General features: G+C 41.2%; 2 protein-coding genes across 2 annotated transcripts in view; one reads left to right on the top strand and one right to left on the bottom strand.

Annotated features, from left to right (window-relative positions):
• The window catches only part of LOC311037031 (replication protein A 32 kDa subunit-like), a 469,874-nt gene that overhangs the window by 301,666 nt on the left and 140,433 nt on the right, over nucleotides 1–27,775 (top strand). The window lies entirely within an intron of this gene.
• atp8b1 (ATPase phospholipid transporting 8B1) overlaps nucleotides 7,447–27,775 on the bottom strand; it is a 41,348-nt gene continuing 21,019 nt past the window's right edge. The window contains exons 10-30 of the mRNA XM_084046178.1: nucleotides 26,220–26,378; nucleotides 25,999–26,087; nucleotides 25,533–25,723; nucleotides 25,305–25,389; nucleotides 24,867–24,990; nucleotides 24,472–24,515; nucleotides 23,909–24,065; nucleotides 23,119–23,307; nucleotides 22,538–22,650; nucleotides 22,014–22,178; nucleotides 21,755–21,866; nucleotides 20,212–20,287; nucleotides 19,147–19,279; nucleotides 17,916–18,041; nucleotides 17,564–17,720; nucleotides 14,196–14,419; nucleotides 13,476–13,559; nucleotides 12,251–12,496; nucleotides 11,578–11,716; nucleotides 10,841–10,971; nucleotides 7,447–10,243 (exon numbers count right to left, since the gene is read on the bottom strand). Of these exons, the coding sequence (XP_083902304.1) occupies nucleotides 10,007–10,243; nucleotides 10,841–10,971; nucleotides 11,578–11,716; nucleotides 12,251–12,496; nucleotides 13,476–13,559; nucleotides 14,196–14,419; nucleotides 17,564–17,720; nucleotides 17,916–18,041; nucleotides 19,147–19,279; nucleotides 20,212–20,287; nucleotides 21,755–21,866; nucleotides 22,014–22,178; nucleotides 22,538–22,650; nucleotides 23,119–23,307; nucleotides 23,909–24,065; nucleotides 24,472–24,515; nucleotides 24,867–24,990; nucleotides 25,305–25,389; nucleotides 25,533–25,723; nucleotides 25,999–26,087; nucleotides 26,220–26,378 (2,981 nt within the window). The 3' untranslated portion in view covers nucleotides 7,447–10,006. The remainder of the gene's footprint in view (nucleotides 10,244–10,840; nucleotides 10,972–11,577; nucleotides 11,717–12,250; nucleotides 12,497–13,475; nucleotides 13,560–14,195; nucleotides 14,420–17,563; nucleotides 17,721–17,915; nucleotides 18,042–19,146; nucleotides 19,280–20,211; nucleotides 20,288–21,754; nucleotides 21,867–22,013; nucleotides 22,179–22,537; nucleotides 22,651–23,118; nucleotides 23,308–23,908; nucleotides 24,066–24,471; nucleotides 24,516–24,866; nucleotides 24,991–25,304; nucleotides 25,390–25,532; nucleotides 25,724–25,998; nucleotides 26,088–26,219; nucleotides 26,379–27,775) is intronic.

Genomic DNA, 27,775 nt, shown 5'->3' with positions numbered 1-27,775 from the left:
TATTACACAACGTACAGTAACCACTTCAGCCCTATTGAAAATAGCCAATCTACAAGCTCACAATGCGTTTTTTTTACTTTAAGTACAATTTGATGCCAACACTTTTGTACGTTTACTCAAGTACATTTTGAATTCCGGACTTTTACTTGTAACAGATTCTGTGTGCAGTATTGATACTTTTACTTAAGTCAAAATTTGAGTACTTTTTCCACCACTGCCTGTGTATTCAATTCACAGGAGCAGAGCAGTTATAGGCTCCCTCCACACAATGATATTTAATTCAATGGTGGTAGAAGCAAGCCTACTCGGATTGTTTTATTTACTCAATGCGACACAATGTGTCGCATTGCAAGCTTGTAGATTTGCATTTTTTAATAGATGCAGTAACAAATAGGGCTTATTTGGTTAATGTATGTTTTGTAATGATCTAAATCTACACTGTAAGTAATGTTTGTAATGAGATGTATACAATACTGAAAAATGGGAATACTCTATGTACAGTATTTCCATTTTTACTTCCATATTACTATAGTAGCCAACCTCAAATTTGTACTTAATTAGGCTGCAGTCAGTTAGTATCTGTGTAAATGTTTAGTTACTTTCCACCACTAACATAACAAACTGACATATCTTTCTGTTCTCTCTCCCTTTCACAGCTGTCTCAGCTCTCTCTTTCTCAGCTCTCAACTCTCTCTCCTTCTCAGTGCTCAGCCTCTCTCTCTCTCTCTCTCTCTCGCTCGCTCCCTCTCTCTATTTCTCTCTCCCCCCCTCTCTCTCTCCACAGAGCAGGATGGAGCTGTATCACATCCAGTTGAAGAACAAGTCGGCTTCCTATTTTTCTACAAGAACGTTGGTCCCTGGGCCTTCCTCTGGATTTGCAAGTAAGTTACTCTAATTTGACCAATAATGAATTACTGTAATCAATTTCTGCTGTTTGATGTTTAGCTTGTTCACCTCACTAGATCCACATTCTTTTTTTAATGCAATTTGATTTGAAATTTAAGGAATCTTTCAGTTAAGAATAACAATAGTAAACTAATGTTGTGTTTTCCATTGCAGAGTGTTCCAGAATGGCGAACAGGTTGATCAACGTTCACGTGGACAACCTTAGGAACCGTCCCCTGTCCGATGACGACATGGAGGTCATCACAGCGTGCATCCCTGAGCTGTACACTCGCATCGACCAGACGAGGGACCTTTCCTCGCTCACATTGGTCGACAAGGAGCTGCTCAGGCCTCCAAAGGACTTCACGGTGCCGCCCCGTAAGCCAGAGCCCCTGTGGGATGGTAAGGTAAGTAAATGGTATTACTGTCTTTTCAGCCACACCTGGAAGCAGAACACAGTGAAGCCACCAGGGGTGATGCCCACTGCAGATACGGCTCTCTACCAGGTCTTCTCCGGGTCCCTGGTGACTCCGCCCCACCCCAACACCCTAACATCAGCCTTCAATGGGTGGAGGCACGCCTGCAACCAGTACGACCTCGTGGAGGTCTCTGGTCAGCAGCTGCCCAGAGTCATCTCCTGTGTGGAGACGACATGGGAGAAGGGGGGACGGGTGCTCCATCGCCAGTTCAGGGTGTCCGTGTACAGGACAGACGGACAGATGATGCTGTCTGTAAGACAAAACGCAATTATTACATAATCGCCTAATCGCAATTATTTGAGATAATCGCAGTTGTTTTTTGCATAATCATCATAATCGTAATAATCATTTCCATGTTGAAAATGTTTTAGCTTGTATCAGCTATTTCCACTATTAATGTTTTATTTTATGTGTTATGTTTGTCATATCTGTCCTGTGCAACTTTTGTTTACGGAGGCTAAAAGCCAACCAGTATAGAAATATAATTGTTATTCATAGTGTTCCAACAATGATGTCAGTGTGTCGTGATAGGATCAGGTTGGCTGATGCCAGGGTGTGTCCTTGCCTCTGGGGCACACTGTTGCTCCGATTGTATGTTGTTTGTTATAATGTTGTGATATTGATAGGTCGTTTAATGTTAAGTTGAGGTTAAATTAAGGGGTGGTTGTTGACTTTTTATTCTGTTGGCTGACTTTTAACATCAACTGGTAATACTAGTCCTATTAGAAATACTTGTTGTTGTTAAGGAAATGTACCCCCCCCCCCTCCCCACAAAAAAAAATAAAATAAAAAAAATAAACATTTGTCTGTGTCTATGTGATGGCCCTGGCGTCTTGCGGGGTCAGGCTTTAGGTAGCGTCTTGCACCTGAGCCTTTAGCGTCTGTGTGTCTGTCTGTCTGTCTGTCTATCTATGGGGCGTCTGGGTGTGGTAGAGGTAAACACACTCTCCCACCACCGCAGCAGAAAGCTGGGTTCAACACCCAGCAGTAACGGCGGTGCCTCAAACTTGGCCCAGGCGCTCCATCAAACACAATTGGCCGTGTTTACGGGTGGGAACTTAATCTGGCGATGGATCAAGTGACCGTCCTTTTTGCTGCACGGCAGAAGCTACTGGCAAGTGTGTATGGGAGGATGCACACAGTAGCTTATACCTCTCTCCAGCTGTGGAGGTGGTTGTGGTGCCAGCAACAGGGACCTAAGGACACTTGGGGACAATTGGGAATTGGCGATGACTAAATTGGGATCTCCTCTCATGGATTGTCACCTTGACGTGGTGGAGGAGCTTGCGTTATCCCAGTGACCCAGAGAGCTAAGCTCCTGGCAGGTGCCACCATGCCAGGCAGCTCAAAGGGTAAGGGATCAGACTAAGGACAATCCATAGTTAAAACAAACATGTTACAGAAACCAAAGCATTCCAGGCAGGAGATACCAGCCACGACAACACCTGTGCAAGGTAGAAGCCCCTCCTGGGTAGGTTTGGGCATGAAATGGAATCTCCTGGACCCAAAAGAAACCACCAGTGATGGAGCCTGGTACAGTATGTAAGAACTATTATATAAACTGTTGTCTGACTCATTATGCCAATATTCCTTTAGTATTGTTTAGGATGTGTTCAGAACAGACCTCTGCTGTGAAGGAAACTGGGGTAACACTTTACTTAAAGGCTGGGTCTATAATGCATTCTTAATTCACTTATAAGGCTTCATAACACTCGTTATAAATATTTATAACTATGCATAACAACTTATAACATTAATTTCAAGGACCCCCAAATTGATATATTTGGCAACAGACCCCCCCATCTGAAAAGCTATTGTGCCAAGGACCCCCATACAAGATTTATGTTTAAAAATTCTGATCGGGCAGAGAGCTTGTAGATCGGTTATTTTCAAATGGCCAATGTTTGCGATGCTATATTAACTCATTTAGCTGGTATATTAACTAATTTAGCTTTTCTGTTCACACTGCAGGCTAGAGGAAACAAAAAAGAAACATCTCACCGAGGAGCAGTTTGTCTGCTCTGAGCTGACCTCCACCCAGGAGAAGCTGTAGCCTACAGCACCGCTGACCAGGTAAGGAGTGGTGCAGCCGCCCATCGCTTTTAATACCGTAGATTTAACTGACGGGGTCGCAGAGGAGACAGGGGCAGTCAACCAGTGTAAAATGATCCTTAAGATTAGTAGGACTTGCAGTACGTTATGAACACTACAGCAAATCTCTCTGTCCTCTGAGCCTAAAAAGCTTGGTCTTGGAATGGAACAGCAGGCCTTTTACAGCTCATTTCTTTCTACAAACATCTTGTTTTCCCTTGATGACGACCATCGATTATAGCAGTGGTTCCCAAACTGGGGGTCCCTACTCCTAGATGATTAGCTTAATGTGCGACATTGTTTTCTCACTCAACAGTAAACAAACCAACATGCAGTATAAGTGTATACAGGGTATCTGCATATTTCTAAAGTGACAATTTAGGGACTTTTAAGACCTTTTTAATACCAAATTGTCAAATATTATGTAAGAAAGAGGCAAACATTATGAAAATAGCCGATCTACAAGCTCACAACGCTACTTTCACAATATTTATCTGCGGAACCAGAGTCAAACTAAATGTAATGCCTACAATTCCTACTGTCTCATGGTTATGTGATCTCTCATTACATTTTCAAGCATGTAGAAAAGGCATGCTGGAAAACCACCATCCTCCATGTGATGGTTTGTTCACGTATAGCCTGCCCTACACAATCACTATAAAGAAAACTATAATTGTTTTACTACTGCGACATGTTGTGTTGCTCTAAGCATTAAGACAAAAAAAGTTAAGAGATGCAGTTATGTAAATGTTTCTGACTATGCGCCTTGACACAGCAGCAACGAGAAAGATAATCCCAGTCTGACTTTACCAGGAGCAACACTTTTCTCTCATCAGACCGTACAGGAGCGGGTGTGCAATCAATCACAAAGTAGATTTATTAGAAATCACTCACTGTAGTAATTATTCTGCTGTAAATGATGCATCCTGCCCTGTGAGGAAGCTGAACTAGTCACATCACCCCAGTCCTCCACTCCACCACCTTAATGTGATGTTGTGTGTTTGCCCCATCCAGCTGCTGAATACCATGTCAGTACCAGTGATGTGTCAGGACTCCATGCTAAGCTGGACAGGGAGAAAGAGGTGATACTCAATTATTTGTTTTCAGATGGATTTCTTCATATTTTTGTTACTGTGGATTGAACATCAGAGTGCATTCTAGCTGATTTTATTTAGGTTGCAGTAATACAATCCAGTAATCTATTTTCATATTTTGTTTTAACTCCAGATGGAGCACCAGAATAGTCAGCCAGAGCTCCTTATCCAGGCATCATCTCAAAACTCGACTACTGTAACTCCCTCCTTACTGGCCTCCCGACATGCTTCACTTAAGCCCCTGCCCCTCCAAATGATCCAGAATGCAGCAGCACGCCCGGTCTTCAACCAGCCAAAATGTTCACGTCTCGCCCCTTTTCCACTCCCTCCATTGGCTCCCAGTTGCTGCCTGCACAGAGTACAAAACAGACACTGATGTTGGCCTACAAGGCAACCAAAGGCATGGCACGCCTATACCTTCAAAGCCTGATCCAAACCTACAACCCCTCTTGCTCACTCAGATCAGCTAATGCAGGAAAGCTGTCTGAACCTTTCCTAAAAACCCCGGTACAACGCTCCACACATCCCAGACTCTTCTCCCTCTGGCTCCCAAACTGTGGAACAAACTCACCATTGCAGTCAGAACTGCAGACCCACTCCCAAAGGTGGGAGTGAGGTGGAGCCTTCAGACCCTAGGCTAGGGGGTCCCTTGCACTTCACTCTCCCTGTACCCCTTCCTTCTGCCTCCCTTGATGCTAGCCACTGACCAAGACATGGCTACCTTGCAGATAATTATATCTTGGTTATTTGTTCTTATGTTTTGTTATTTAGGCTTGTTTTTCTTGACAATGTTAAGAATGTAATTTAGATAGCAGGTTATTTAAACAGATGCTACGTTCATTGTTTACCTGGTATCACATAGTTTCATTGTACAGATTATTATTTTTGTTACTATATTGTTTAGACTGATGCTAGGATCTTGGTTTACCTGTGATCATAGTTTACTGAGGCACTACTGTCTCTGCATTTGTATGTGTTTACCTTGCTTATTGTAAGTTGCTGTGGATGACAGCGTCTGCTAAATGCCTAGTCGTTGTAATATTGAAGCAATTTAAACCGTGTTTTAATATCTTCTCATGCACTTTTAAAGAAGCATCATTCCAATCCGTATACAACTCAGACATTGTATGTCTTCATTAATTGAATACATAGGACCACAATGGCAACAAATCCTCAGGGCTTTTTGTGTTATTGTATAACCGTACCTTTTTTGCAAACTGTTAAACTTTTGGGGTCGAGACACCCTTCCTTGACCTTTTAGGATGGTGTTAATGTTGGAAATCCGTGTACAAGAGTCAGGTAGTTAATTATTGTAGTCAATTATTATGGACAGGAGGTGGCGGTGTTGCACACATTACGCCTAATGGTGTTGGGCAAATTGCATTGATTTCAAGGCACTGAATGGAGTTGAATACTTCAGTAACCATCTAATCCGGTTATTCCATAAGATGGGTGCAATATGTTATTTATTTTTTAAATAAAGCAGCCTATTAGATATTGCACCACTTAAAACACCAGAAAACATGTTTTCCCACCGACCTATCATTGTCTCCATTCAATTCTGACAGAGACATCTGATCTGCCCAACAACAACATTGCTGTATATTAGCCTAGCCTACACTATTGGTAGCATACAAACATTTGACTGTTTCTATAAATATATAACAGCATGAAACTTAATTATGTTGAACCGTGTTTCCTCATGCACTTTTAAAGTATGTATTTCTGATGAATTGAGTACAATGTCATTTGTTATTCCTTTAGCATAACTTTTCAATATACTACTTGTACTGTCAATAATTGTGTTTAATAAAATATTCAATCAATTCAGTCCAATCTGCATACAAGTCAGACCACCAGGAGTGGGCGTGAGCCCTGTGAGCCGCCTGAGTGAGGCTAGCCTTTTCTATGTTTAACACAAGGCAGGCACTTGGACCCTAGTTTAAATTCAGTCTGGAGTTGAATCAGGAAATGGAATGTCATGATTGTATAACCGGTTGTACCAAATATTTTGTTCAAAGCAGTGTGATATTTTCTTGGTTAAATAGCTTTGTATTCCCATAGCAATCATTATGTTACGGCATGTTTATTTGACATGGACATCACAATCACATTGGATGAACCAGCACGAGTGATCATTTAACACCTGTCCACAGGAGGCTTTTCTAAGTAGAATAACTACTAATCTAAAACCCAATCGTAATTAATCAATCAGACCCAATACATTAACCTGTGAAACAAAAGTAGATATCATTCCAATAACTAATAAGTCAAACTACTCATGTGAGCAGTTTGATTTCAACCATAATTTGAGCCCTTTTAAAACACATTACCATCTCTCTAATTTTCGATTTTAAGTGAAAATTGCAAGTAGGGTTCCTAGGCGGACCAAGAGAAGTATACCCATGTCAAAGGCCCTTGCACTTTTCAGTTATTAAGCTCTCAGTCCAGGTATAGCCGACAAGAGTGGATATTTCCCCAGAGTGAGAATGGGAAACATTCCCTTGAAACATGCCTTTGAGTCTGTGTATTCAAGGGCATCGTGGTTGGGCAGTGATGTGCCACATGTCATGTCCTGGTTCTCCGAATTGATAGCAGACATACTGTACCGACTCCTCTGCCTCTTTGGCTTCTCTAGGGACTGGTGGGGGAAGACTGGAGACATCTCCTCACATATCTTTTCATCTTAAACCCAGTCTGCTTATCTTACTCCGATGTGGGCACTCAGGGTCCGATTGACAGTCACATTCACATAGTATGGGCTCGACCAGTTCTGCTTCTAGAAGGGCATCTGTAGACTGGACAGACAAACATGTTCTTGGCCATATATTGACACCTCATTCACTCTTACAACATTTCACAGTGCATTCAATTATTCCACGTCAGAGAAATAAATTTGCTCATGGCTTTTTATTAACAACCACTTTATAATAACAGTAATAGCAATCCTAATAAACAGTAGAAGTAATCAAAATAAAAAAATAAAATGCCATCACATGACAATCTGGGGTGCAGTTTCTTTCCTGGTAACAGGTAACAGCAGCACTTCTGTCTACTGGCTTGATTCAATCAACAATAAAAGGCCGTCTTCTGCGTGCAGTAACACTAGAAGTATAACATGAAACAGTAACAGTCAAGACATTTGAAGTATCGTTTGGCTTTGAGCGGTTTGAAACCAGAAATGCTGTTTTGTAGAACTAGAGTGTTTCCTAAAGGACCATACCGGCATCAATAAATGTAATTGTCTATTCACAGCTTCGGCCAGAACATAGACCATACAAAGTTATTAAAACGTTGCTGAATAAATAGTGTTGATGTTGGCCAAACATAATTAATACATGTAGCCTACAACAAAAAGTATCCAAGCAATGATATTTAATGTGTGGGATTTCAAGTCTCTCTAAGTTGATTTAGAAATGAACAGAAACCAATGGCTTCCCCGAAAATCAAACGCACCACAGTATGCGTTGGAAAAGCATACAGGGTACAGCATGACTCTTGGTAAATGTGCTAAACATGCCAGACCACCAGTATGGTCCTTTAAAGGGGTTGTTAACCCAAAATACTGCATTTATTTTTGTATTTTGGGTAAACTTCCCCCTTCAGCCTGTATTGTAACCTATGGAAGTAGTGTAAGCACATATAAACACAATGAGTTGGTGCACAATGAAAATGTACCTAAACATACAGTAGGCTCATGTAGTTACATAAGTGTTTCACCGCAATGGATGTACAAAGTGTACAATATAACCGTTTAAACATACCGTGTTGCATCACTTTACATGCATTAAGGATTTAGGAGATTCATTATATACTAACACTTTCCCCACATGTTAATATACAGTTTACCACATTGCCGTTATAATATAAAGTTTTACCTGCCAAAAGAGGCTTGGTCGTATGTTGTCGTAAAATGATCCAGCTTGAAAACATTGATAAACCGGAAACTTAAATAAAAATATGTGCTTTCTCAAGGGAAAACATATCAATGACTTTACAGAGGTCAGGACAGCATCATAACCACCAAAATAACAAGTGAGGTATAGGAACATTTCATAGTAAGATCCAGCACTGAAGGCAGGTATGACAACACTAAGCTGTTGAAAGAAAAGTGAAATCCCCTCAAAAAATGAATGATTGCGACACCCATCTGTAAGTACACTTTGGACAGAGAGCTTAAGGCAGTAGAGACAAAACCATTAACTATTCACAATAATATTAAATTAAAGGTACTTGTATAACGTCGGTCTTCGCTTGCATACCAAACCACATTCAGATTTAAAAAGGATAAAGTGATACCTTGATGTTGCACATTTTAGCCTGTTTATCTAACTCTTGGGACACTTTGTGTAATAGTAACAACAAAACTCTAATTCTTTCACATTCGTTAAGCAAACCAAAGGTTTGGTTAACTTCCATTAGCAGTGGCTGAATGGAAAAGCCCAGAAATATTTGAACATTTTCACCCAAAAATGCTGAATTTTATTCTCAATAGGATTTTCTCTCCTACCATTGAGATTATCTAAATTCTGTTAAGCAAAGGTGTGAAACGGACTGACAACTTTAACAGTTATAAATGATAAAAACAAACACGATATTATGCTTCACTTTCATGCAAGCAATTAAGCAGTATGTATGTCATGTTTCAAAGTGATCAATTTACCTCCTCTCATTTTCTCTCTGCTGTCACAAGTGCTTAGAGAACAATAGGCTAAAACCCCATATATCAAAGTATCCCTTTAAACGTAGACTCAGTTCCATCCAACCCATCAGTTCCTTTTACTGTCGGAACTATGTACGTAACCCCTGTCAACCTATGGTACCAAGACTACAAATAAGGCTTTTCATTTAAAAATCCTGAGTTTAACAACATTGTTATGTCACACAACATCATATTGCATGACACCAAACCCCAGTGATGGCGGTTTTGTCTTCGGTGAGCTTTGTTTCGCATTTTAAAAGAGTCTGTGCATAGAGAAAATGGTGCCGTCTGCAGAGTCTATGAGGCCACAAGACCAGAGCAGAACCACCAGTTCAACCTACTTAAGGAGGACTTGAATTAAACGCAAAAATGAAAAAAATTAAGTATTGAACATCTGTGGATTTGCACCTGTGGAGTCGCCTTCCAGTGTACCCTGCGTAATAGACAAATTACTGTCTACTGACTATATTTACAAGGGTTGAAAATCAGAGAAATCACTTGCAAATGAGAACCAACTCAAATCCTCATGTTTCTCCCATTGGAGACCCTTGCACCCTTGAGGTCAATGATCCACCCAACTCACACACAAACCAAAAGCTAAAACGCAAGCGCTCCAATGCATAGTTCCACCTCCCGTATGTTTACAACATGATTGCTATGAACCTCCTTAAGTAGCTTTGACCAGTCGTTCAGAAATGATCCAGTGACAGTTTTTGCTCCGTTCCTCAGACCTGCAGCCCCACAACAACCCCTGGTCAGATGTTCTCTGCCTCTCTCTGGGGAGTCTCTGAGATGTTGTCCTGAGGTGGCTCGCCCCGCGCCGCCGGCCGCCGACGGATGCTCCGCCCGGAGGCGATGAGGTCGGCGTAGCCCCGGGAGTGGGAGAAGGCGTAGGCGGAGCGCCGGGAACGTCTGCCTCGCTGGAACGCAGGCAGAGCCGCAGGCTTTTTCTTCTCCTCTTCCATCTCGTACTTCTTCCTGTTCCGCTGGACCTGGGTGTGTGTGAAAGGTAATGATAATGATTAAATGTTAGACATCGTCGCTTTCAGATGTCCAAAACAGGTATTTTCAGGAAATGTCATTTTTTCCCCCTTATTAGTTCTTTGTAATACTTTTAATTGGTTCAATATTTATAAAACGCACAGAAAGACTAAACCACTTTCAATAGCAGATCTACAAGCCCACAACACGTCGTTATACGACGCGTTGTGAGTTTGTTTGATATGCCTTAAATGAGCTTCTCAACTTCAATTAAGTTTACTTCAGCATGAAAACGTAAAGAGAAAATAAGGAATATAAATGATATACTATAGAACACTGTTTTTTAATATGGTGTCCTCAAATCCCCAGGTGTCCTTGAGGGGGTTCCACGGGGTCCCCAAGCTAAATCATTGATAGTTGAAACTAATGGACCCTAACAGAGTCTGCAAGTCTCTAAGAGTGTACAAATGGAAATAAATGAACACTTGAGGATTTTACAGTGTAGTTTGGGGTCTCAGGGATAGAAATCGTATTATCAAACAGGGGGTCCTTGACATTAAAAGGGTTGAGAATCACTGCTATAAAATACAGTTGAAACAAGGTCATACCTTGTCTCCTACAGAAGGCCAGATGGCTTTATGTAAGAACTGGATACAGATGACAGGCAGCAGGCTGATCCCTACAGTCAGTATGATGGTCAGCCACAGGTAGGGCTGTCGGAGGGCGTTCGATGCTGCCCCTGTAAAACACATAAAAAGTATTTATATGAGTGTCACTGATGCGTGTCACGAGACTGACACAAGTCTGCCTGTTCACATCGTCTGCTTCATTTAAAACAGACTTGTGTTTCTAGAACGGTCAAACAAGTGGAAACAAACATACATACTTCGCAATACAAGTTTGGAATAAAAAGAGGTTGCCTTTCTGCATCGCTCCAACTCGTTTTGGATGGTCTGTGCTATGCATGGATGCCCCAAAATAGAACCGAGCTCTGAAAGACACGTCAACAGGTTTTGACGCGCTCACTTGATGCCTCTAGTGTGGGCTAAGGCAGTTATAAACAATGGGTGAGTTTGATGACGCGAGCGTCTGCCGCTTTCAGTGTGTCAGGGGCTTTAGTTATTTTAAATAAGTAATTAAGTGAGTGGCTTCCTGTCAGAGTGGCTTCCGGTCGGTATCAGCTGAGCAACAAGGGTGTCTATACCGCTTTACGAGGCAGTAGACCACTACTTACACTCAGTTGGCGGTTCCCGGGATCAAACCCAGGACCTTGAGATTCAAAGGCAAGGCCACGCTCCCTCGACTGAGCTACCTGGACCACAACGTTCTAGTTCTTTTAACTAACCTGTGAAGGTGAAGGCGGTGGGGAAAATGACATGGATCCCTGCACTGTGGATGTCAAACATGATGCCGAAGTAGATGGCTATACTGCCCAGCACTGCAAAACAGTTCACGAATGTCCAGTAGGAGGTGTCAAGAGAGATCTGAGGAGAAAGTTATTATCTTTAGTAGCGATAGTAATAACAGTAGTGGCAGAAGCACTTGTAGTGGTGGTAGTAATGTTGTAGTAGCCAAGGTAGTAGTGGTACTTTAGTAGTAGCATCAGCAATAACAGCAGTAGTAGTAATCAAGTAGTAGCATCAGGTATAGTAGTAGTAGCAGCAGCTGTAGTAATCACTGCTGTGTTTTCAACTTCTTCTTAACTGTGTTTAGCTGACCTTTGATCTGAATTTTATTAATTTCACTGTTTTTCATTGTTTCTTTTGTTTTTGTTTTTTAACATGTAGCACTTTGAGATTTGGTTCAAATATAAAGTGTGTTACAAATACAATTGATTAAATGTATTAGTAGTACCAGCATTAGTAATAGTATTAGTAAAAGTAGCAGTGTCTGGTCCGTCTCTTACAGCAGTAGTATTAGTCGTAACAGTAGCTCTATTAACCGGTTCTATAGTATTACGTATAGTAGTAAGTAAACAGTTGAGTATTTAACAGTTGAGTATTCCATGAATGTCACACCTGCAGGTTGACGGTGATGATGAGCGAGGACGCGGTAACCACGGCCAAGGACTGGTAGTCTGACGGAGCCTCTCCATCCTGTCCCATGGTCTGGAGGAACGCTCCGTATGGGATGAAGAAGATGATGAGAGAGGTGTAGATGCCGTGGAACAGGCTGATGAAGAAGTTCTTGTAATTGAACAGCGACCCCTGCTGGCCCGGCAGATATAGCTTTGGGAACTTCAGACTCAGTTTGTCGTTCACATCCTGTTGTTTGTTGAGAGAGGGGAGAGGAGGAGGATTTACGTGAATATTAAAGGGGGTGTAAGTCATATGTTCTTGTTAAGATAAGTGTTAAATAGTTCTGTGTTCTCATAGTAATCATTGCTGCAGAGTGTCTGCTCAGTAACAGGGGTCTCCCCATCTCTCCAAAATTCATTTTCAGGTCAGGATACCAATTTCATCCAATCAGGAGAGAGAGCTCATACAGGATACGTAATACCCAGGGGAATTTGGAAGTGATGAAACAAGAAAATGTGCATACCAGTCTGTCTCTTGCTTTAGTGAACATTTTCTGTTTACTAAAGAGCTGGATAGACGGGGGAATCTCTGTTACTGAACAAACCCACTACAGCAGGGTTTTCCAGGCCAAGGACCCCTTAGCTTAAAGACAGGTGAAGCAGGGACCCCCACTACATATATTGTAAATATCGTGTTGCAGATTAACTTTTTCTTCATAAATGTCATGGCTAGCTTCATAGACTTGTTTGTCAGCACTTTGTTTCTTTGTTTACACATTATCTTTTATATTCATTTGTTGGAATCATGTTAAAAGTGTATTTCCAGACATCCAACCACTTAAAAGTCTAAAAACTTGACCTTTATCAAGGTCATGTATTTGGTCTCCTTTTTTTTACTCTACACCCAACATCTTCGCCGAAAATAGCCAATCTACAAGCATGTAGATCTGCGAATGTTCCCCCCAGAATAAAGATGCTAGGGTTCAAGTGGTTCATGTAAAAAAAAACAAAAAAAAACACCCCCCCTGTTGAAGAACCCTCTCTATATTGTATATAGCAATGATTGCTATGGGAATACAGAGCAATTTAACAAAACAATATCACTTACAGCCCCTTTAAGTATAACTTTGTGAATTACAGAACTGAAACTTATTGTATAGTTTACACATCAGCTAATTATTAAAATGTAAATGGCACATAGCTAAAGATGAATGCGTTATTCTGACCTGATCCAGCAGTCCAACCAGTAGAACAGGTAAGCTGCTGTAACACACGTTGTACAGCGTAATGAACCAGTCTTCATATGCCACCTAGGTAGAGGAAAAACACAGGAGTTTAATTATGCCGAAATTGGTGCAGAGGTGATTTTTGATCATCATGGATTATGTACTGTCACTGCACAAGATGCATGTCAACTACTTTCAAAGAATGAGAGTTGATAATAATTGCACAACCTCTAATAGACAGCTCAAAGTATTTATACAATACTGAGGACAATACAGACGATAAAGTGTATACAAAAAAATATCAATGCATGTTTTTGTTTAGTTTTCATAATGCAAGACAATATAAGGGACAATTTTGTCTACTAATCATTTTGCTTCCGAGCTGACCAGTGGTAATGAGGGGAGAAAACAAGGTAAAAGAAATTATGTATATTTAACTTTTTCAGCCAGAATACATTTATTTGTAAAGCGTATAATAGAAGTACAAAAAAAAAAAAAAAAGACCTTGCACATCCACTAGAAAGAAAAGGGAAAACAATAGGCGGGTGCAGGACAAACTGGTCAATAACGGGTAAAAATAATGGAAAGTGACTTGTTCCCAGTCAGTTTTGACCGGGAGTGACTCAATTATTTTCACATGAAGTATAAAATAGCCTTAAGCATTATGTATACAGAATATAAACAGCATAACGTGCAACACGTCAGCGTGGGACCGCTCACCTGGGCGGAGAATCCGCTGAAGAAAGAGTACCAGAAGTGGACCAAGGTGAAGGCAAAGTTCTTGAAGAAGAAGAAGCGCAGGAACTTGCACATCCTGATGTAAGACCAGCGGCCGTGCACCAGCAGGAGGCGCTCCAGAAAGCGGAACTGGGCGAAGGCGTAGTCACTGCTCATCACAGCCTGCATGCCCTCCTGACCGCTGATACCTACTCCGATGTCCGCAGCTGTAGGGGGGGAGGGGGTAGAGAAGCAGAAGTTAATGGAACTAATCAATTTAAGTGATTATTTGAAAAATGATCTTATATATATATAATTGAATATAAGAATCGATTAATAATCATTCCCAATTTTGTGGGGAAAAATAATATGAAATGAAAATGGCTGACAACACTTCAGGATACGAGGCGTTGTGAGCTTGTAGATCAGCTATCACAATGCTTACACCACACCATTGTGTAACAAAGTATAAAATAACGCTTAAGTGGTTAATCGATTTGTTCATATACAATATATATATATATATACTAGAGTTTCGGGGGGCTACGCCCCCCTCAACCCCAGCCGCGCACGGGGCCCAGCGTGGCCGTGTGTATATTGGGGGACCCAAATCGCCGGAGTGAAACTGTGGAAAAGTTTTTTTGAAAAAGGAAAAAATTTGAAGAAATAATATTTGTTATGTTTCAGGGGGTCCACAGGGGGTCCGCGGACCCCCTGATGGTCCACTGACCCCCTGTGGAGTGTTGGGAGGCGCGGGGACACCCCTGGAACATTGCGGACCATTTCGGTGTTTTTTTTTTTTTCATGAAGGTGGTTGCTTGTTTCTGGCGCAGGCTGTGCAAACCTGGCAACCCAGCGCATGCTGCCGCACGTTTAAGTGGCGTAGCGTCATGAGGGTCAGTGGGGCCGTGGCTCGGTCAGTGAAGACCCTGTAGTGCGGATGATATGTGGCATAGAGGGGCAGATTGTAAATCCACAGAGGAAACATCCGTGGGCTACCATTGGTTCAGCGATGTGTGCGGTCGCCCTGCGGCCCCTCCTCCTCCACCAATGTGCAGTATTGAGAGCCCTGACGTCACAACAATTGGAGCGATGGGCACTGCACTGTGGTTGGTTAGGGTACACCTAGGGCCCAGGTAGAACCCAGTTAAAGCCTGCATGGGCAAACCCAGTTAGGACCCGCCTTGGTCCCACATAAACATGGCTAGTTGGGGCCCACCTAAGGGGCAGGTAGAAGCTACTTATAGCCTGCATGGGCATCGCAGTTGGGACTGAAGTGGATGCCGCTGACATTGCTGACATGGGGTCCATATGGTTTAGCCCACCTTGAAACCATATGGGAACTACGCTGGCATGCTGGCTGTAATGCAAACGCTGCATCATACCTGCAGTGTGTAGTTTGATGTTGTGTGTGTAGCAGATATACCTGCAGTGTGTAGATCAATGTCCATAGGAAAGTCAATGGCCAGCAGTGTTTTTTTTCCCCAGCAGAGTTTCTAGTGTCTCTGTGTCTCTCTGGAAGAGGTTGCACATGAACTCTGCAGCCGCACTGAGGCGCTCCAACACAAACACTCTCACATTAAGCTGCTTCACACAACAAACATCAGCACCACGCTGCTGTTTGTCCAAAAGACACAATATCTCCTCTCCCACCGACGTCATGTGTTCATTTATCGACAGCCGTACAGACTCCTTTTGACACATTTTACGTCGTTTATCCAGCTCTCACTGACTCTCCACATCGGGCTGTTATTTTGCTGCGATCAAGTCAACGATGTGAGAGATTAGCTATCACAGACGGACGGACAGGGGGTGAAACATAGTCTTGCGCCATGCCTTTCGGCCTGGCGGAGACAATTAAAACACGAAAGTAAAGGAAATGGCCATTTCTGCAACAGAAGTAGTCAATAAACTATGCTATGAAAACATCGGCCACATTGGCAAAGAATGTAAGAAAGAGGCAATCATGTAGAAAATAGCCGATCTCCAAGCTTACAAAGCCTCTCAACGTGAGGCGTTTCGAGCTTGTAGATCGGCTATTTTCACAATATTTACTTGTGGAACGGAGTCAAACAGAATGGGGGGGTCCCAGATCAAGTACGTGTATTTGGGGGGGGGGGGGGGGGGGGGCCGGCGTGAAAGGGTTGATAAACACTGCTGTAATCGGAGCGAAATTATCTGAAATTACTACATGACCATAATGCAGCCTAACATGCGTTGCAGGGGGCGGTCCTGCCATTACGTTAGTTACTGTAGTTGCTGTGGAGCTACATAGTTCTCCAGAAGACACACACAAACATACACCATCTACAATGGACGAACTGAGCAGCAATATAGACATTCACCACACGAACGTGCATTGTTGACAAAGTGATTGCACAGCCGCTGCAGGCATGACAACCAGGTTAGCGTTAGCGACATGGCAGCTATCACAGCGCCCTGTCCGTCGTGCTGCAACTGCCTGTGATGGCTACAGCAGTAACAGCAAGCTGTCTGCGATGCCATTGTCTGGAGACTGCTCTTAGCGTGACACGACCAATGAGAGTGAGCGCTGTAGTTGTTGCTAAGATACGGTGGCGTCTCTGCCCCATAGCTTGTAGATCTCTCACACATGATTGGCGTAGGCTGCGTTGCCAGGTCTGACTTTGTGTCTAAGCAATGGTCGGCTTATTTTTGCGCGCCTTTGGGCTCGTTTGCATTGTGCGCACGGCAGCGCTTGTTTAGCGTACGTCAGCGCGACGTGGCAACGGACGTGGCAACGTGAAAGGTGATTGGCTGGTGAAAAGAAACACCCGACGTTACACCAGAAATGGTGCCTGGAGAAAATGGTGACCAAAAAAAAAGTTTGGAAAAAAAGGAAAAAAACCCCGCAGCGGCTGGCTGCTGTTGTGGTGATGAGGTCGTGCGCACGGTAAACGGTACGAAGCTGGCTCCCCTTCCGTTTTGTCCGACATTTGGTGAGTAGAATTAATTATATTGCGCGGTGGAAACGGTGTAGTGAGCAGTGAGATGTCCCCTACGCGAGGCGTAAATTCAGCGCGGCCGCCGTGGCGAGTCAGTAGGCGACATGTGGTCTGGCGGTGCGTTGTTTATTCGATAACAGAGCTGTGGGGTGTCACCACCGAGGGTGCGGAAGTTGCTCGCCATTTATATAGGTAGGAAGTTGCTCGCCATTTATATAGTTAGATATATATATATATATATATATATATATATATATATATATATATATTTAAAGTGCTTCTCAATTGATCTAATTAATTAATAGAATAATTGCCAAGATGCATTTATAGTTGCAGCCCTAGGGAAGAAAAGACACAATAATCATTATCACGGTTATTATTATCATTATTGTGATTATTATGAATTACTCTTGATCATGTTGACATCATTTGCTCCGTCTCCAATAGAAAGCGTGATGGCCTTCTTGTACTTCTTCACCAGGCTGACAACGTTGGCTTTCTGTTTGGGCGTCACACGGCAGCAGATCACCGCCTCACACTCACACGCCATGTCCACAAAATCCACCTGGCCAAGAGGAAAAAGAACATTACAGGATGTTCCACAACCAATACTTACAGCCATGTTATGCAGTGCACATACTATGATCATATATATTTTTTCGCTAAAATTTTAAGTAGCCAATTATTTTTTTACCCCCCTTTTCTTCCCAATGTAGTCGTTATTCCAAATCCAGTCTTAATGGGTTAATGTTCAACACACCTGTCTCATCTCCTTCTCCCATTCGTCTATGGGCTGTCCGTCTGGCGGGCCGGCGGGCTGCCTCTTCCCCAAGCGACGCAGCCGCAGGCGCCGCCGTTTCTTCTTCTTCTCGTACAGGATCTCGTTCTGACGAAAGAGAAAATGATCAGAGCTGATTGGGTGTATTCAGTTCCCAGCCAAGAATTGAGAAAGTGAGGACAATGCACGCCACTTGAATGAATGTTGTCTTTATTGAGTAGCAAAGCTGAGAGAGAGAGAGACGAAGACAGGGAGGGAGACGGAGAGGGAGACAGTATGGGAGAGACAGACAGAAGCAAAGCTGAGAGGGAGATAGTGTAAGAGAGACAGACAGTAGGAAAGCTGAAGTTGCAGTTCTTTATGTAGGACTCCATGAATACAACATGCATTTACATAATCTAACTGCATACCTCACTGCCTTTTAGAAATTGTGTTTTTCATTATGCATAATATGTTATATGATTATCATTATTTTCGGAATAAATCAAACATTACTGTCACAGGACAATATGGTTCCATTCCATTACCAAATCTGAGAAATATCTAGGTAAAATACTAATCCAGATTGACTGGGAATTTCATAATGTCAGCCACTAGAGGGAGCTAGAATAGCAGAAGTCTGCTTAAAACTGTTCAACCTAAATACTAAAGTCTTACCAGCCATTCTTAAGTAATGACCAGTAACTGTAAATAATATAATTAACTTTAACAAACATTCAAACTAACGCTAATTAGAAAATATCTAATATAAGTGACCTGCCTGTGTCCAAGGACAATGAAAGAACTAGAATTACTCCATTGAATTAAGTAATTGAATTATAACATTTTCATTCAACATACCAGCCACGTGATGATTAAAGGGGGCATATTATACGTATTTCCAGCTGCACCAGCTATTCTGGGACTCCACTAGAGTAATTCTGCATGATTCACAGATCAAAAACCTACTTATTCATCTTATGCTGGCTCTTTATGCAGCCCTTTATTTCAGCCTCTGTCAACAAACCATATTAGCTCCCATCTCTTTGAGGCTCACATGAATTACATTCCCTTATTATTATTTGAAACTTTGGCCATGTTTAAAATTAACATCCGACATTGTAATTATATATACAGTGTATATATATATAAGAAACCTTTACAAATCATATTTAAAACTATTCTAATCAACACCTTTAAAGTAACTTTCACTTTTTAATTCAATGTAACTCACCAGCCATCCTCCAGTGATGATGAGGGCGTTCTTTCCTGGCTGTGTGAAGAATGGTTGCGGAGGTTCCTTCTTCCTGGTTGCAAAGGCAGGCGGTGCATTTCTCCTGTTGGCCTGTCGGAGCGTCAACTTCTCACTGGAGACACACAGAAGAGCATTCACTGAAGAGTACACACCATTCACTCAAACATGATGAAGAAATGACTCAGTGGTGGAAAGTAACTAAGTACATGTAACCAAGTACTGTACTTAAGTACAATTTTGAGGTACTTTTACTTTACTGGAGCGTTTCCAACTATCAACACTTTTACTTCTACTCCACTATATCTCAGAGACAAATATTTTACTTTTACTCCACTACAATTATTTGAAAACATTTAGTTAGTAGTTACTTTGTAGATTTGGATTGTTATTACAAAACATACATTAACCACTTCAGCCCTATTCAAAATTTGGCTATTTAAAAATAGCCAATCTACAATCTCACCATGCCGCATTGTTGAGCTTGTAGATCTGCTCTTTTCAAAGAGTACATGTATGTCTACATTGCAGTATTGATACTTTTACTTAAAACATTTTAGTACTTTTTCCACCACTGAGAATTGTGTAAAATTGTATAAGAATCAGGCGGGGTAGAAAGAGTCGTGGGTTATTGTCTTTCTACTCTGCCCCGACAACATTAATACTAATACTGCTTGGTGAAATCAAATGGTTTTAAAGAAAACCCATGAGCTTTTACATTCACCAAGATTCACTCAATTCAATTCAATTCACAAGACACTTATAGACCTACATATAGAGCAGTGACCCGACACCCCCCCCCCCCCCCCCCCTCAAGGAAGCACACTAAACAGACTAAAGGCCAATACATACCGGCCAATACAGTATATATATAAAACTATAGTTTGGAGAGTCAGAACATCTGGAGGTGCACAGATTCCTAAGAAAAGTTCTGAGACCGCAATTCCGAAGCTTGGAATGACGTCAATTAGTAGTTATATTATATATCACCTCCCTTTCCAAAGAAAAGTTCGGACATCGGAAGGAGTGTACTGCGCTTAAACTTACTTAACGTCCTCTCCGTAGTGGATCTGCATGTTATCTGTCAGTAGTTCACAGGAGTAGCCAATGTTCTCAGCCGTTTCTGAAACAATATACACAATGTATCAGATTCTGCGTGCGCGCACACACATAGACACATACACAGTAAGAGCCTGTAAAAACCTAGTTAAAAAAAACTGTTGAGCCTGATCTATTCTACTATAAATAGGCAATCTACAAGCTCACATCATGTATTGTGTGTTTACAAAGAACCTTTTGAAGGAGCAAACGCGGCCGCGTCAATCAAATGCTATTTCCTCATTGTCTTTGTGATTAAAAAAGGCTATGGTTGTGTGATGAATTAATTATCCTGGAGGCTTTCGACATTGTCTGAGGTTACCCAACCGAAGGCCGGCACATCAGCAGGCTACTTTATTGTCGCTGCCCCGCCCCCGTCTTTTTATTAAAATGCACCAGTCTCACCAAGCCAAATTCCGTGCATGTGCAAAAACACTTTGCAATATAAAGTATTATAGTTCTGATGCCAGTTTCCAATACTACTTCTGTCTCAATACAAGGAACTTCAAGAACCATAAATTGTTGTGTTTAGTATGAAAGCAACTTGGTGACAGATGTCAGAAGAAATGCAAATATTGCCATAACACAATATATCATTGTTGTCGGGCAACAAAAAGAAACCTCTCCCTCTTTTATTTTTTTTAATGTTTTTTTGTAAATTAAATTAATTTGTAGTCATACTACAGTGTCACACAAAAGTAGCAGATCTACAAGCTCAAAGCTCAAAACATGCGATGCATTTGAGCATGTAGATCGTCTATTTTTCCAGGAAAGTAACAGTTTTACACATATGAGGAACGATATAACATATTATACATAATTACAACATAAGATTACAGCATGTGGTCAACTTCTGCTGGATGCTTCATGGCATCAAAGACGGATTTTTATTCCTTCTGGTTTTGCTGCAAGCATACCTACTGTACATGAATATCACTTCATCATACCTACTATGCATGAATCCCACTCTATACCAACTGTACATGAATAACATTATTGCTACTGCAAAGTTACTTATTAAGTTGTTACCATCTTTAAACCTCTACCAGTGTTTTTGTAATCCATTTATCAACCAGTTAACCCATTGAGACCTGAAGCCGATTCTACATGTCTCCTAAATCCCAACAGTTTTCTGAAAAACGTATGTTTCTATATCAGTGGTGCTCAATCTTTTTGTCAAGGACCCCCAAAATGATATGTATTTGGCCGCGGACCCCCATCAAAATATTTTGTTCCAGGGACCCCCAGAAGCAAAGATTTGAGTTAAAAATGTTCGCTTTAAAAATATATATATTCAAAGATTTGCACACATTTTCACGAATTTTCAAAAATAGCAGATCTACAAGCTCATAGCGCGGCACTCGGTGCCGCGCTATGAGCTTGTATATCTGCTATTTTTGAATAGCCTAAAGTGTAAAATAATGCTTTTTTAGCTCAAATCTAAAAATGACACAGTTCCAGGTCTTAATGGGTTAAAAGGAAGGGACCATACCTTTCTTGTCTCCAGTCAGGACCCAGATCTTGATGTCAGCTTTGGCCAACGCGGCGATCGTCTCTGGAACTCCATCCTGGAGTTTATCCTCTATGGCAGTGGCTCCAATCAGCTGGATATAATAGGGTATTACATAAATATATGAATTCATATGAATTTAGGTCTGGAAAATCTCTGGCATTTAATATTTCAGCTCCACATTTTGTACTTTTTTTCTAATACACCCAACATGATCCAGCTTACATAATGATGTACTCACCATCAGGTTGCTCTCGATCTGTTCATACACCTGGTCCAACGCGGCATCCCGGTCGCCCATTGAGACAGCGGCAGCCTTATGTTTCTTGGCCCAGATGTCAAACTCCGCTTTGCTGATGTCCTTGTAGCAGAGACACAGTGTCCGCAACGTCTCATTGGCAAAGATCTGTAACACAAACAAAAAAACAGAGATGCAATTTTCTTATTTCACGCAACAAAAGAACACTTATTCAACAGGCTTTTAAAATCAGGAATAGTACAGTAAAGAATTGCAAAAAGTACGTGAAGTTGTTTATGAAGATATGTTAAGGAATCTGCTAAAATATGCGGAATAAACTGGAACAATTAAAAAAATATATATATATATAGTTTGTTTTTGTTTTTACAAACCATCAACGTATTATGTCAAAAATAGAAAATACAATGTGTGCTGTTCTTATTATTTTAATCAATCAGTTAGCAGATTGGAGACAGAAAATAGCAGGATCTGTCAACAACCCGGTAACTTTTAACCAACCAACGCACATCCAAGGCCGTCTGTGATGACTCTTTGTGCCTGGACTCAGGGGACAGACGCTCATAAATGACTGTATCTGCTCCTTTACAGTAGAGACGTATGCGACCATCAGGGAACCGCACTGAGGAAGAGGAGCAGAGAGAAAACACACACAGAACAGAAAGATGAGTTGCATGACAGAATGTAAAACAATCCAACTCTTCCTCTTTTTTTTTTTTAATAGGACATTTTAATTGGTATCATCACTAATGAGTCCATAGGGGACACTACCGTACACTGTTCACTGCAGACAACACCATGTTAATGATCAGTGTGCATGTGTAATGTGCATCAGACTTTATGGGTCTGTTCATAAACTTTGATTTGATTGTTATTAGGAATTCAAAGCACAACAACTCTAAGAAAGTATCAAGCCATAAAATCCCAGATAATGATATAAAAAGGTATGTTTTTTGCAGTTTTAGACAAATATGAATTTGAAGTCATTTAGTTTTATTGTTGTTGTTTACTGCAGTTTGTATATGAAATCTGTGCTTGTCCATCAGTTATGTGAGTCTACTCTACTGTCTATACACACAGGCCAACTCACAGATTATAGACATGCGTTTGCGGTCGGAGTTGAAGTCGAGGAGGGCCAACATCTCATACGTCTGCTCCGTGCCCAACTCTCTGATGGTGATGGTGTCCTGGGTACGAGACAAGAAGACGAAGCCAAAGTTCCTGGCTGCAGTGACAAGAGCACCCTCATCTGGAGATGCAGCCTGGTATATCAATTCATCTGTGTGTATGACATCACAAACAGAGGTCAATAATGTCCAAATTGTTCTATATATGTGTGACTAAATCCTCTGGGGGAAAGAGAACAAAGAACACAAATGGAGACCGACAATATACATATCTGTGGACAAAATAAGCAGTTCTACACTAGGCCCCATTTAATCCACCCTCATACTGAGCTTGAATATGTTATTTCAATCGGTGTGACAGGCCCTTAACAAAATCTTCTGGATGCTAACTGAAAAGTAATTTGAACCGGAACATGATTTTATGTTCTATTAGGGACTGCAGTTTGGCCTATCCCCCCCCCCACTCCAACTCCCCAAAAGGGAAAATCTCTTTTCCACTCAATTTCTCCCTATTCATCCCACCTTGACCTCTGCTCTCTCCTTCTCTCCCCCTGCCTTTACCCACCTAATGTTTCCTCCTCCTACTCCATTTAGCTCCCTCCCTCTTCTTAACCTCACAAACACTATGCCTCAAACTAACCTCAAAACCCTGTCCACCTGGGCGAAACACCGGGAAAAGAGACTCTCCCCTTCTCTACCACCATCCCTTCCTCCCCCCCCCCTCATCCATTGGTCCTTCCTACACTTCCTCACCCTCTTTCTGTTCCACCATCACTGTGTGACAGAGCGAGAGCAGTTTGAAGAACTCCAGGGCATCTTTATCCTTCCTGGATCGGATGCAGGCAACAAGGGAATGGTCAGAGAACTGGAACTTCTTGTCAGCCAAGTCGTTCCAGCTGAAGTCCACCGGCTAGCAGGAAAGAGAAAAAAAGACATTATTAGTCAAAGTAAATGGAACACTGTTTGAGTAACATGGTCCCTGTGCGGCTCAAAGCACACAATAGCATATTGCATGTTTCGGCCAGATACCTGGTGAAGGTTGAATCACAGAAATGTAGTTTCTGCATTTAATAAAGCTGACCATATTATAAGTGTAGACAGAGTGTTGACCTCTACTGCCCTCCAACGCACCTTGTCAAGGCATACCATACAGGTTATTCTACAAATAAATGCAGTCTAGGTAGGTAGTTACTGTTAGACATTTTGGACGTTATTTTAACATAAGTACAATTCTTTGTGGACTATGGATCTGTGTCCGTGTTCATTTTAACAGATGATACATGATGAAACAATATCAAAATAATATCAGCTTTTACCCTTCCTCTGTCCAGGGACACTCCTTCTGCAGTTGTAGGGTTACCTGTTAGAAAGCAAACTTAGTGTGAGAAAATTCTAGAAGGATAATATTTAAATGAATGAATAAAATTTGGACAATGAAGATGGAAGTACAGCATTCTAGAATAATAATAAAGCGAGCAGGACATATTCGGAGTGACAAAACTCTATAAAGGACAAACTTGAAATGAACAAAATTCTATCACGGTAATTAATGGTATTGACAAAATGCAATAACGACTCATCCCCTTAACTCTATATGCATTCATTTTTTATTAAAACATTTTTTAACATTCCACATAATTTCAGTACACACAACTACATTAATTTGGAAAATAATTCATTAATATCAGTATAACTGTAAGCATTTTCTAACCATAGGTGCGTCCCGCGATGGTGCACTTTTTGAAGGCCATGATGTTCTGTGTAAGGGTCCCCGTCTTGTCTGAGAAGATGTACTCTATCTGCCCCAGCTGCTCATTCAGTGTGGTGGTCCGAGCCTTCAGGGTTTCAAAAATCATTAATTTAACAGAGAAAACAACACACAAGTTAAAAGTAGTTAAAAGTATCCAAGGTGCTGCTGGATCAAACGGGATAGAACAAGCAAAAGCAGAGGATCCGGGCATTCAACAGTGAAAGGAAGAAAAAGCCTTTATCAAAACAAGGCAAACACATGTTTCGACCACAACAGGTCTTCATTATTTCACCCTGATGAAGACCTGTTGTGGTTGAAACATGTTGCCGTTTGCCTTGTTTAAGTAAAGACACCGTGGTAAATGACTGAAGTGTAAATGTAAAATTAAACATTACATGCCTTGGCTGCAGTGTCTTTCTCTGAGTAATACATCTGGAGGTCCCAGTTGATGAACTTACTCTGCCCCAGTCGAATGACCTCCACACTGAAAACATACAGGACACAAATCATTTATGATACCAATAAGAAGTAAATAATATTATATACGTAAAGATTGGAAAGACAAAATAGTATTGTATTAAAAAAAAACAGTTAATACAGTAATAATGATGTATTAGTTTCAATCACCTGACGTATAGCGATATAGGCACCATGGTGTTCAGGACTATGATATAGCCCCAGAAACTAAGGAATCCTCTGTAGGAGGCGGCCTGGTCCTTCCCGTCAAACAGATACCAGGCGTTGGATCCTATCTCCTCATACCAGAATGTATGGCCAATAGCCAGGCCAGCTGCCACCAAGATCAACAGAACAAAGATCTACAGGAGAGGACACACATATACATGAATACATTTGTAATTGGCTTTGGCAAAAATCTAAATGAAAAGTTATATCAATACAAGCATTATCAATTGAGAGGTAGAGAGAGAATGACGGAGGGAAGAAAAAGAGAGAAACAGAGGGGAGGCGACACAACACAAAGAGCAAGAAATATGCGTGACCTATATTGACCACCAAGGGCAAATTGGTTAAATACAGCATAATTATACACATAATGTTGTTTATAGGTATAGGTAAGCATGACAAAACTTACTGTGTACACCATGTAGTTCATCAATTCATCAATCTTTGTCCTCTTAAACCTGGTCTTCCCTCCGTTCCTCATGATTTTAGTGTCGGCGCCTAGATAGCGTGATAAGAATAATTATAAGAAAATAAGCATATATGAAACAAGATAGAGAAAATATCTTAACTATTTTATTTTGCATTAGACTTCCTCTGCACACAAAATAAGATCAATTAATCTGAACGAACCTGCAAAGATGACCAATCCTCGACATTCGTCTGTGTTTCTGATCTTACAGCCTCGGAGCAGCATATGGTCCAGATCCAGAGGGTAGCGGTCCTTCCTCCAGCGCATGGTTCCAGTGAACTTATCCAGACGGTTGTTGGGCTCTTCACACTCGATCAGACCTACAGCAATGAGGAGTCACAGTGTTACATGAGAGCACAGGAGTAGAGGTGTTACAGTTAGACCAATACATTTAATTGATTACAAAAGACAATCAATTAAATCACATTTATAATGCATTATACAACACTAGTTGTAAATGTTTATAATCATGTATGTATACCAACTCATAACAACGTTTATAATGTATCGTAAGTGCTGATCATAATGCATTATAAGCTCATTGGAACAGCACTTTATAACAATCTACTATAACTACCTTCATTTAAATAAAGTGCCGTTGTTAGTTGTTATGCATAATTATAAAGGTACACGCTTCAGCACAATAGCCTCCCTCAGCTTTCCTATTGTTGTAGAACTACTCACTATAATATAGATACATATAGGCCTACAATCAATTGAAAATGAATATGTATCACGCAATCCAACTTCACTGTAGTATAGAATTACAGGTTTTCAAGAGAATAATCTGTAGCTCTGATTGTGTATTTGGTCCACACAATGTGGCTTTTATTATATCATAAATCCATTCTGGAGAGTTGCCACACGGTTGACATCACAGACACGGATGTGTGTATCTAGTATTATGATATACCGGTTCGATGTATCAGGGTGGATTACTTATAACAGAATGACTAGAACATGGAATATTTCAGTCAGTATTTGTTCTCTTTGAAAACAGCTTTATATTCCACTTGGTTGAAAGTTCCAACAAGCTGAAAGGTGACTCATCATGGGATGAGACTACCCTTGTTTTCATTTGTTAAATAACAACAATAAAAAAACATACAATGAAATGGACTACTTGCAAACGTGGTGTAATGGATGTAATTGATATGACAGTCAACAGATAGACAGGAAAGGTGGGCGAGAACGGGGGGGGGGGGGGTGACGCATGCAATAAAGTGCCTCCGGGTGGATTTGAATCCGGGCAGATGCAGGAAGGGACTATAGCCTTATTTATGTGTTATGCATTCTTTCTCGGGTGAGTCACCGGGGCACCCAGGCTGTGTAAAGTTTAAGGTGCAAGTTAGCACATATCAAAAGTAGGTTGTGGTGGGGATGGCAACTGTATTGCAGCAAGGAGACTTATTAATAGGCCTTGAAGATCAAATGGGAGAATCTTTGCAACAACAGACACTAGTCAAACTCCAGAGTCCCGAGCAAGAAATCGTCACATAAGTATAGATTAAAGACTTCAGCCTTGGACAGTAGACACTTCGTCATACAACATATAGCAAATCTAGTATATTCATGAACAAAGACCCAAAATCACTGACAAATATCTACATACAGGAGAGATGTATTACAGGGTTACACATACATAAAGTAGAGGAGCCACAGTAGTATGTTCACTCAATATGTGAACATGAACAGAAGGGACGTGATAAATAGGATG

Source organism: Gymnoscopelus microlampas (assembly GCF_963454915.1).
Source record: "Gymnoscopelus microlampas genome assembly, chromosome: 21".
Lineage (NCBI taxonomy): Eukaryota > Metazoa > Chordata > Actinopteri > Myctophiformes > Myctophidae > Gymnoscopelus > Gymnoscopelus microlampas.
This window is presented reverse-complemented; position numbering and strand designations above follow the sequence as displayed.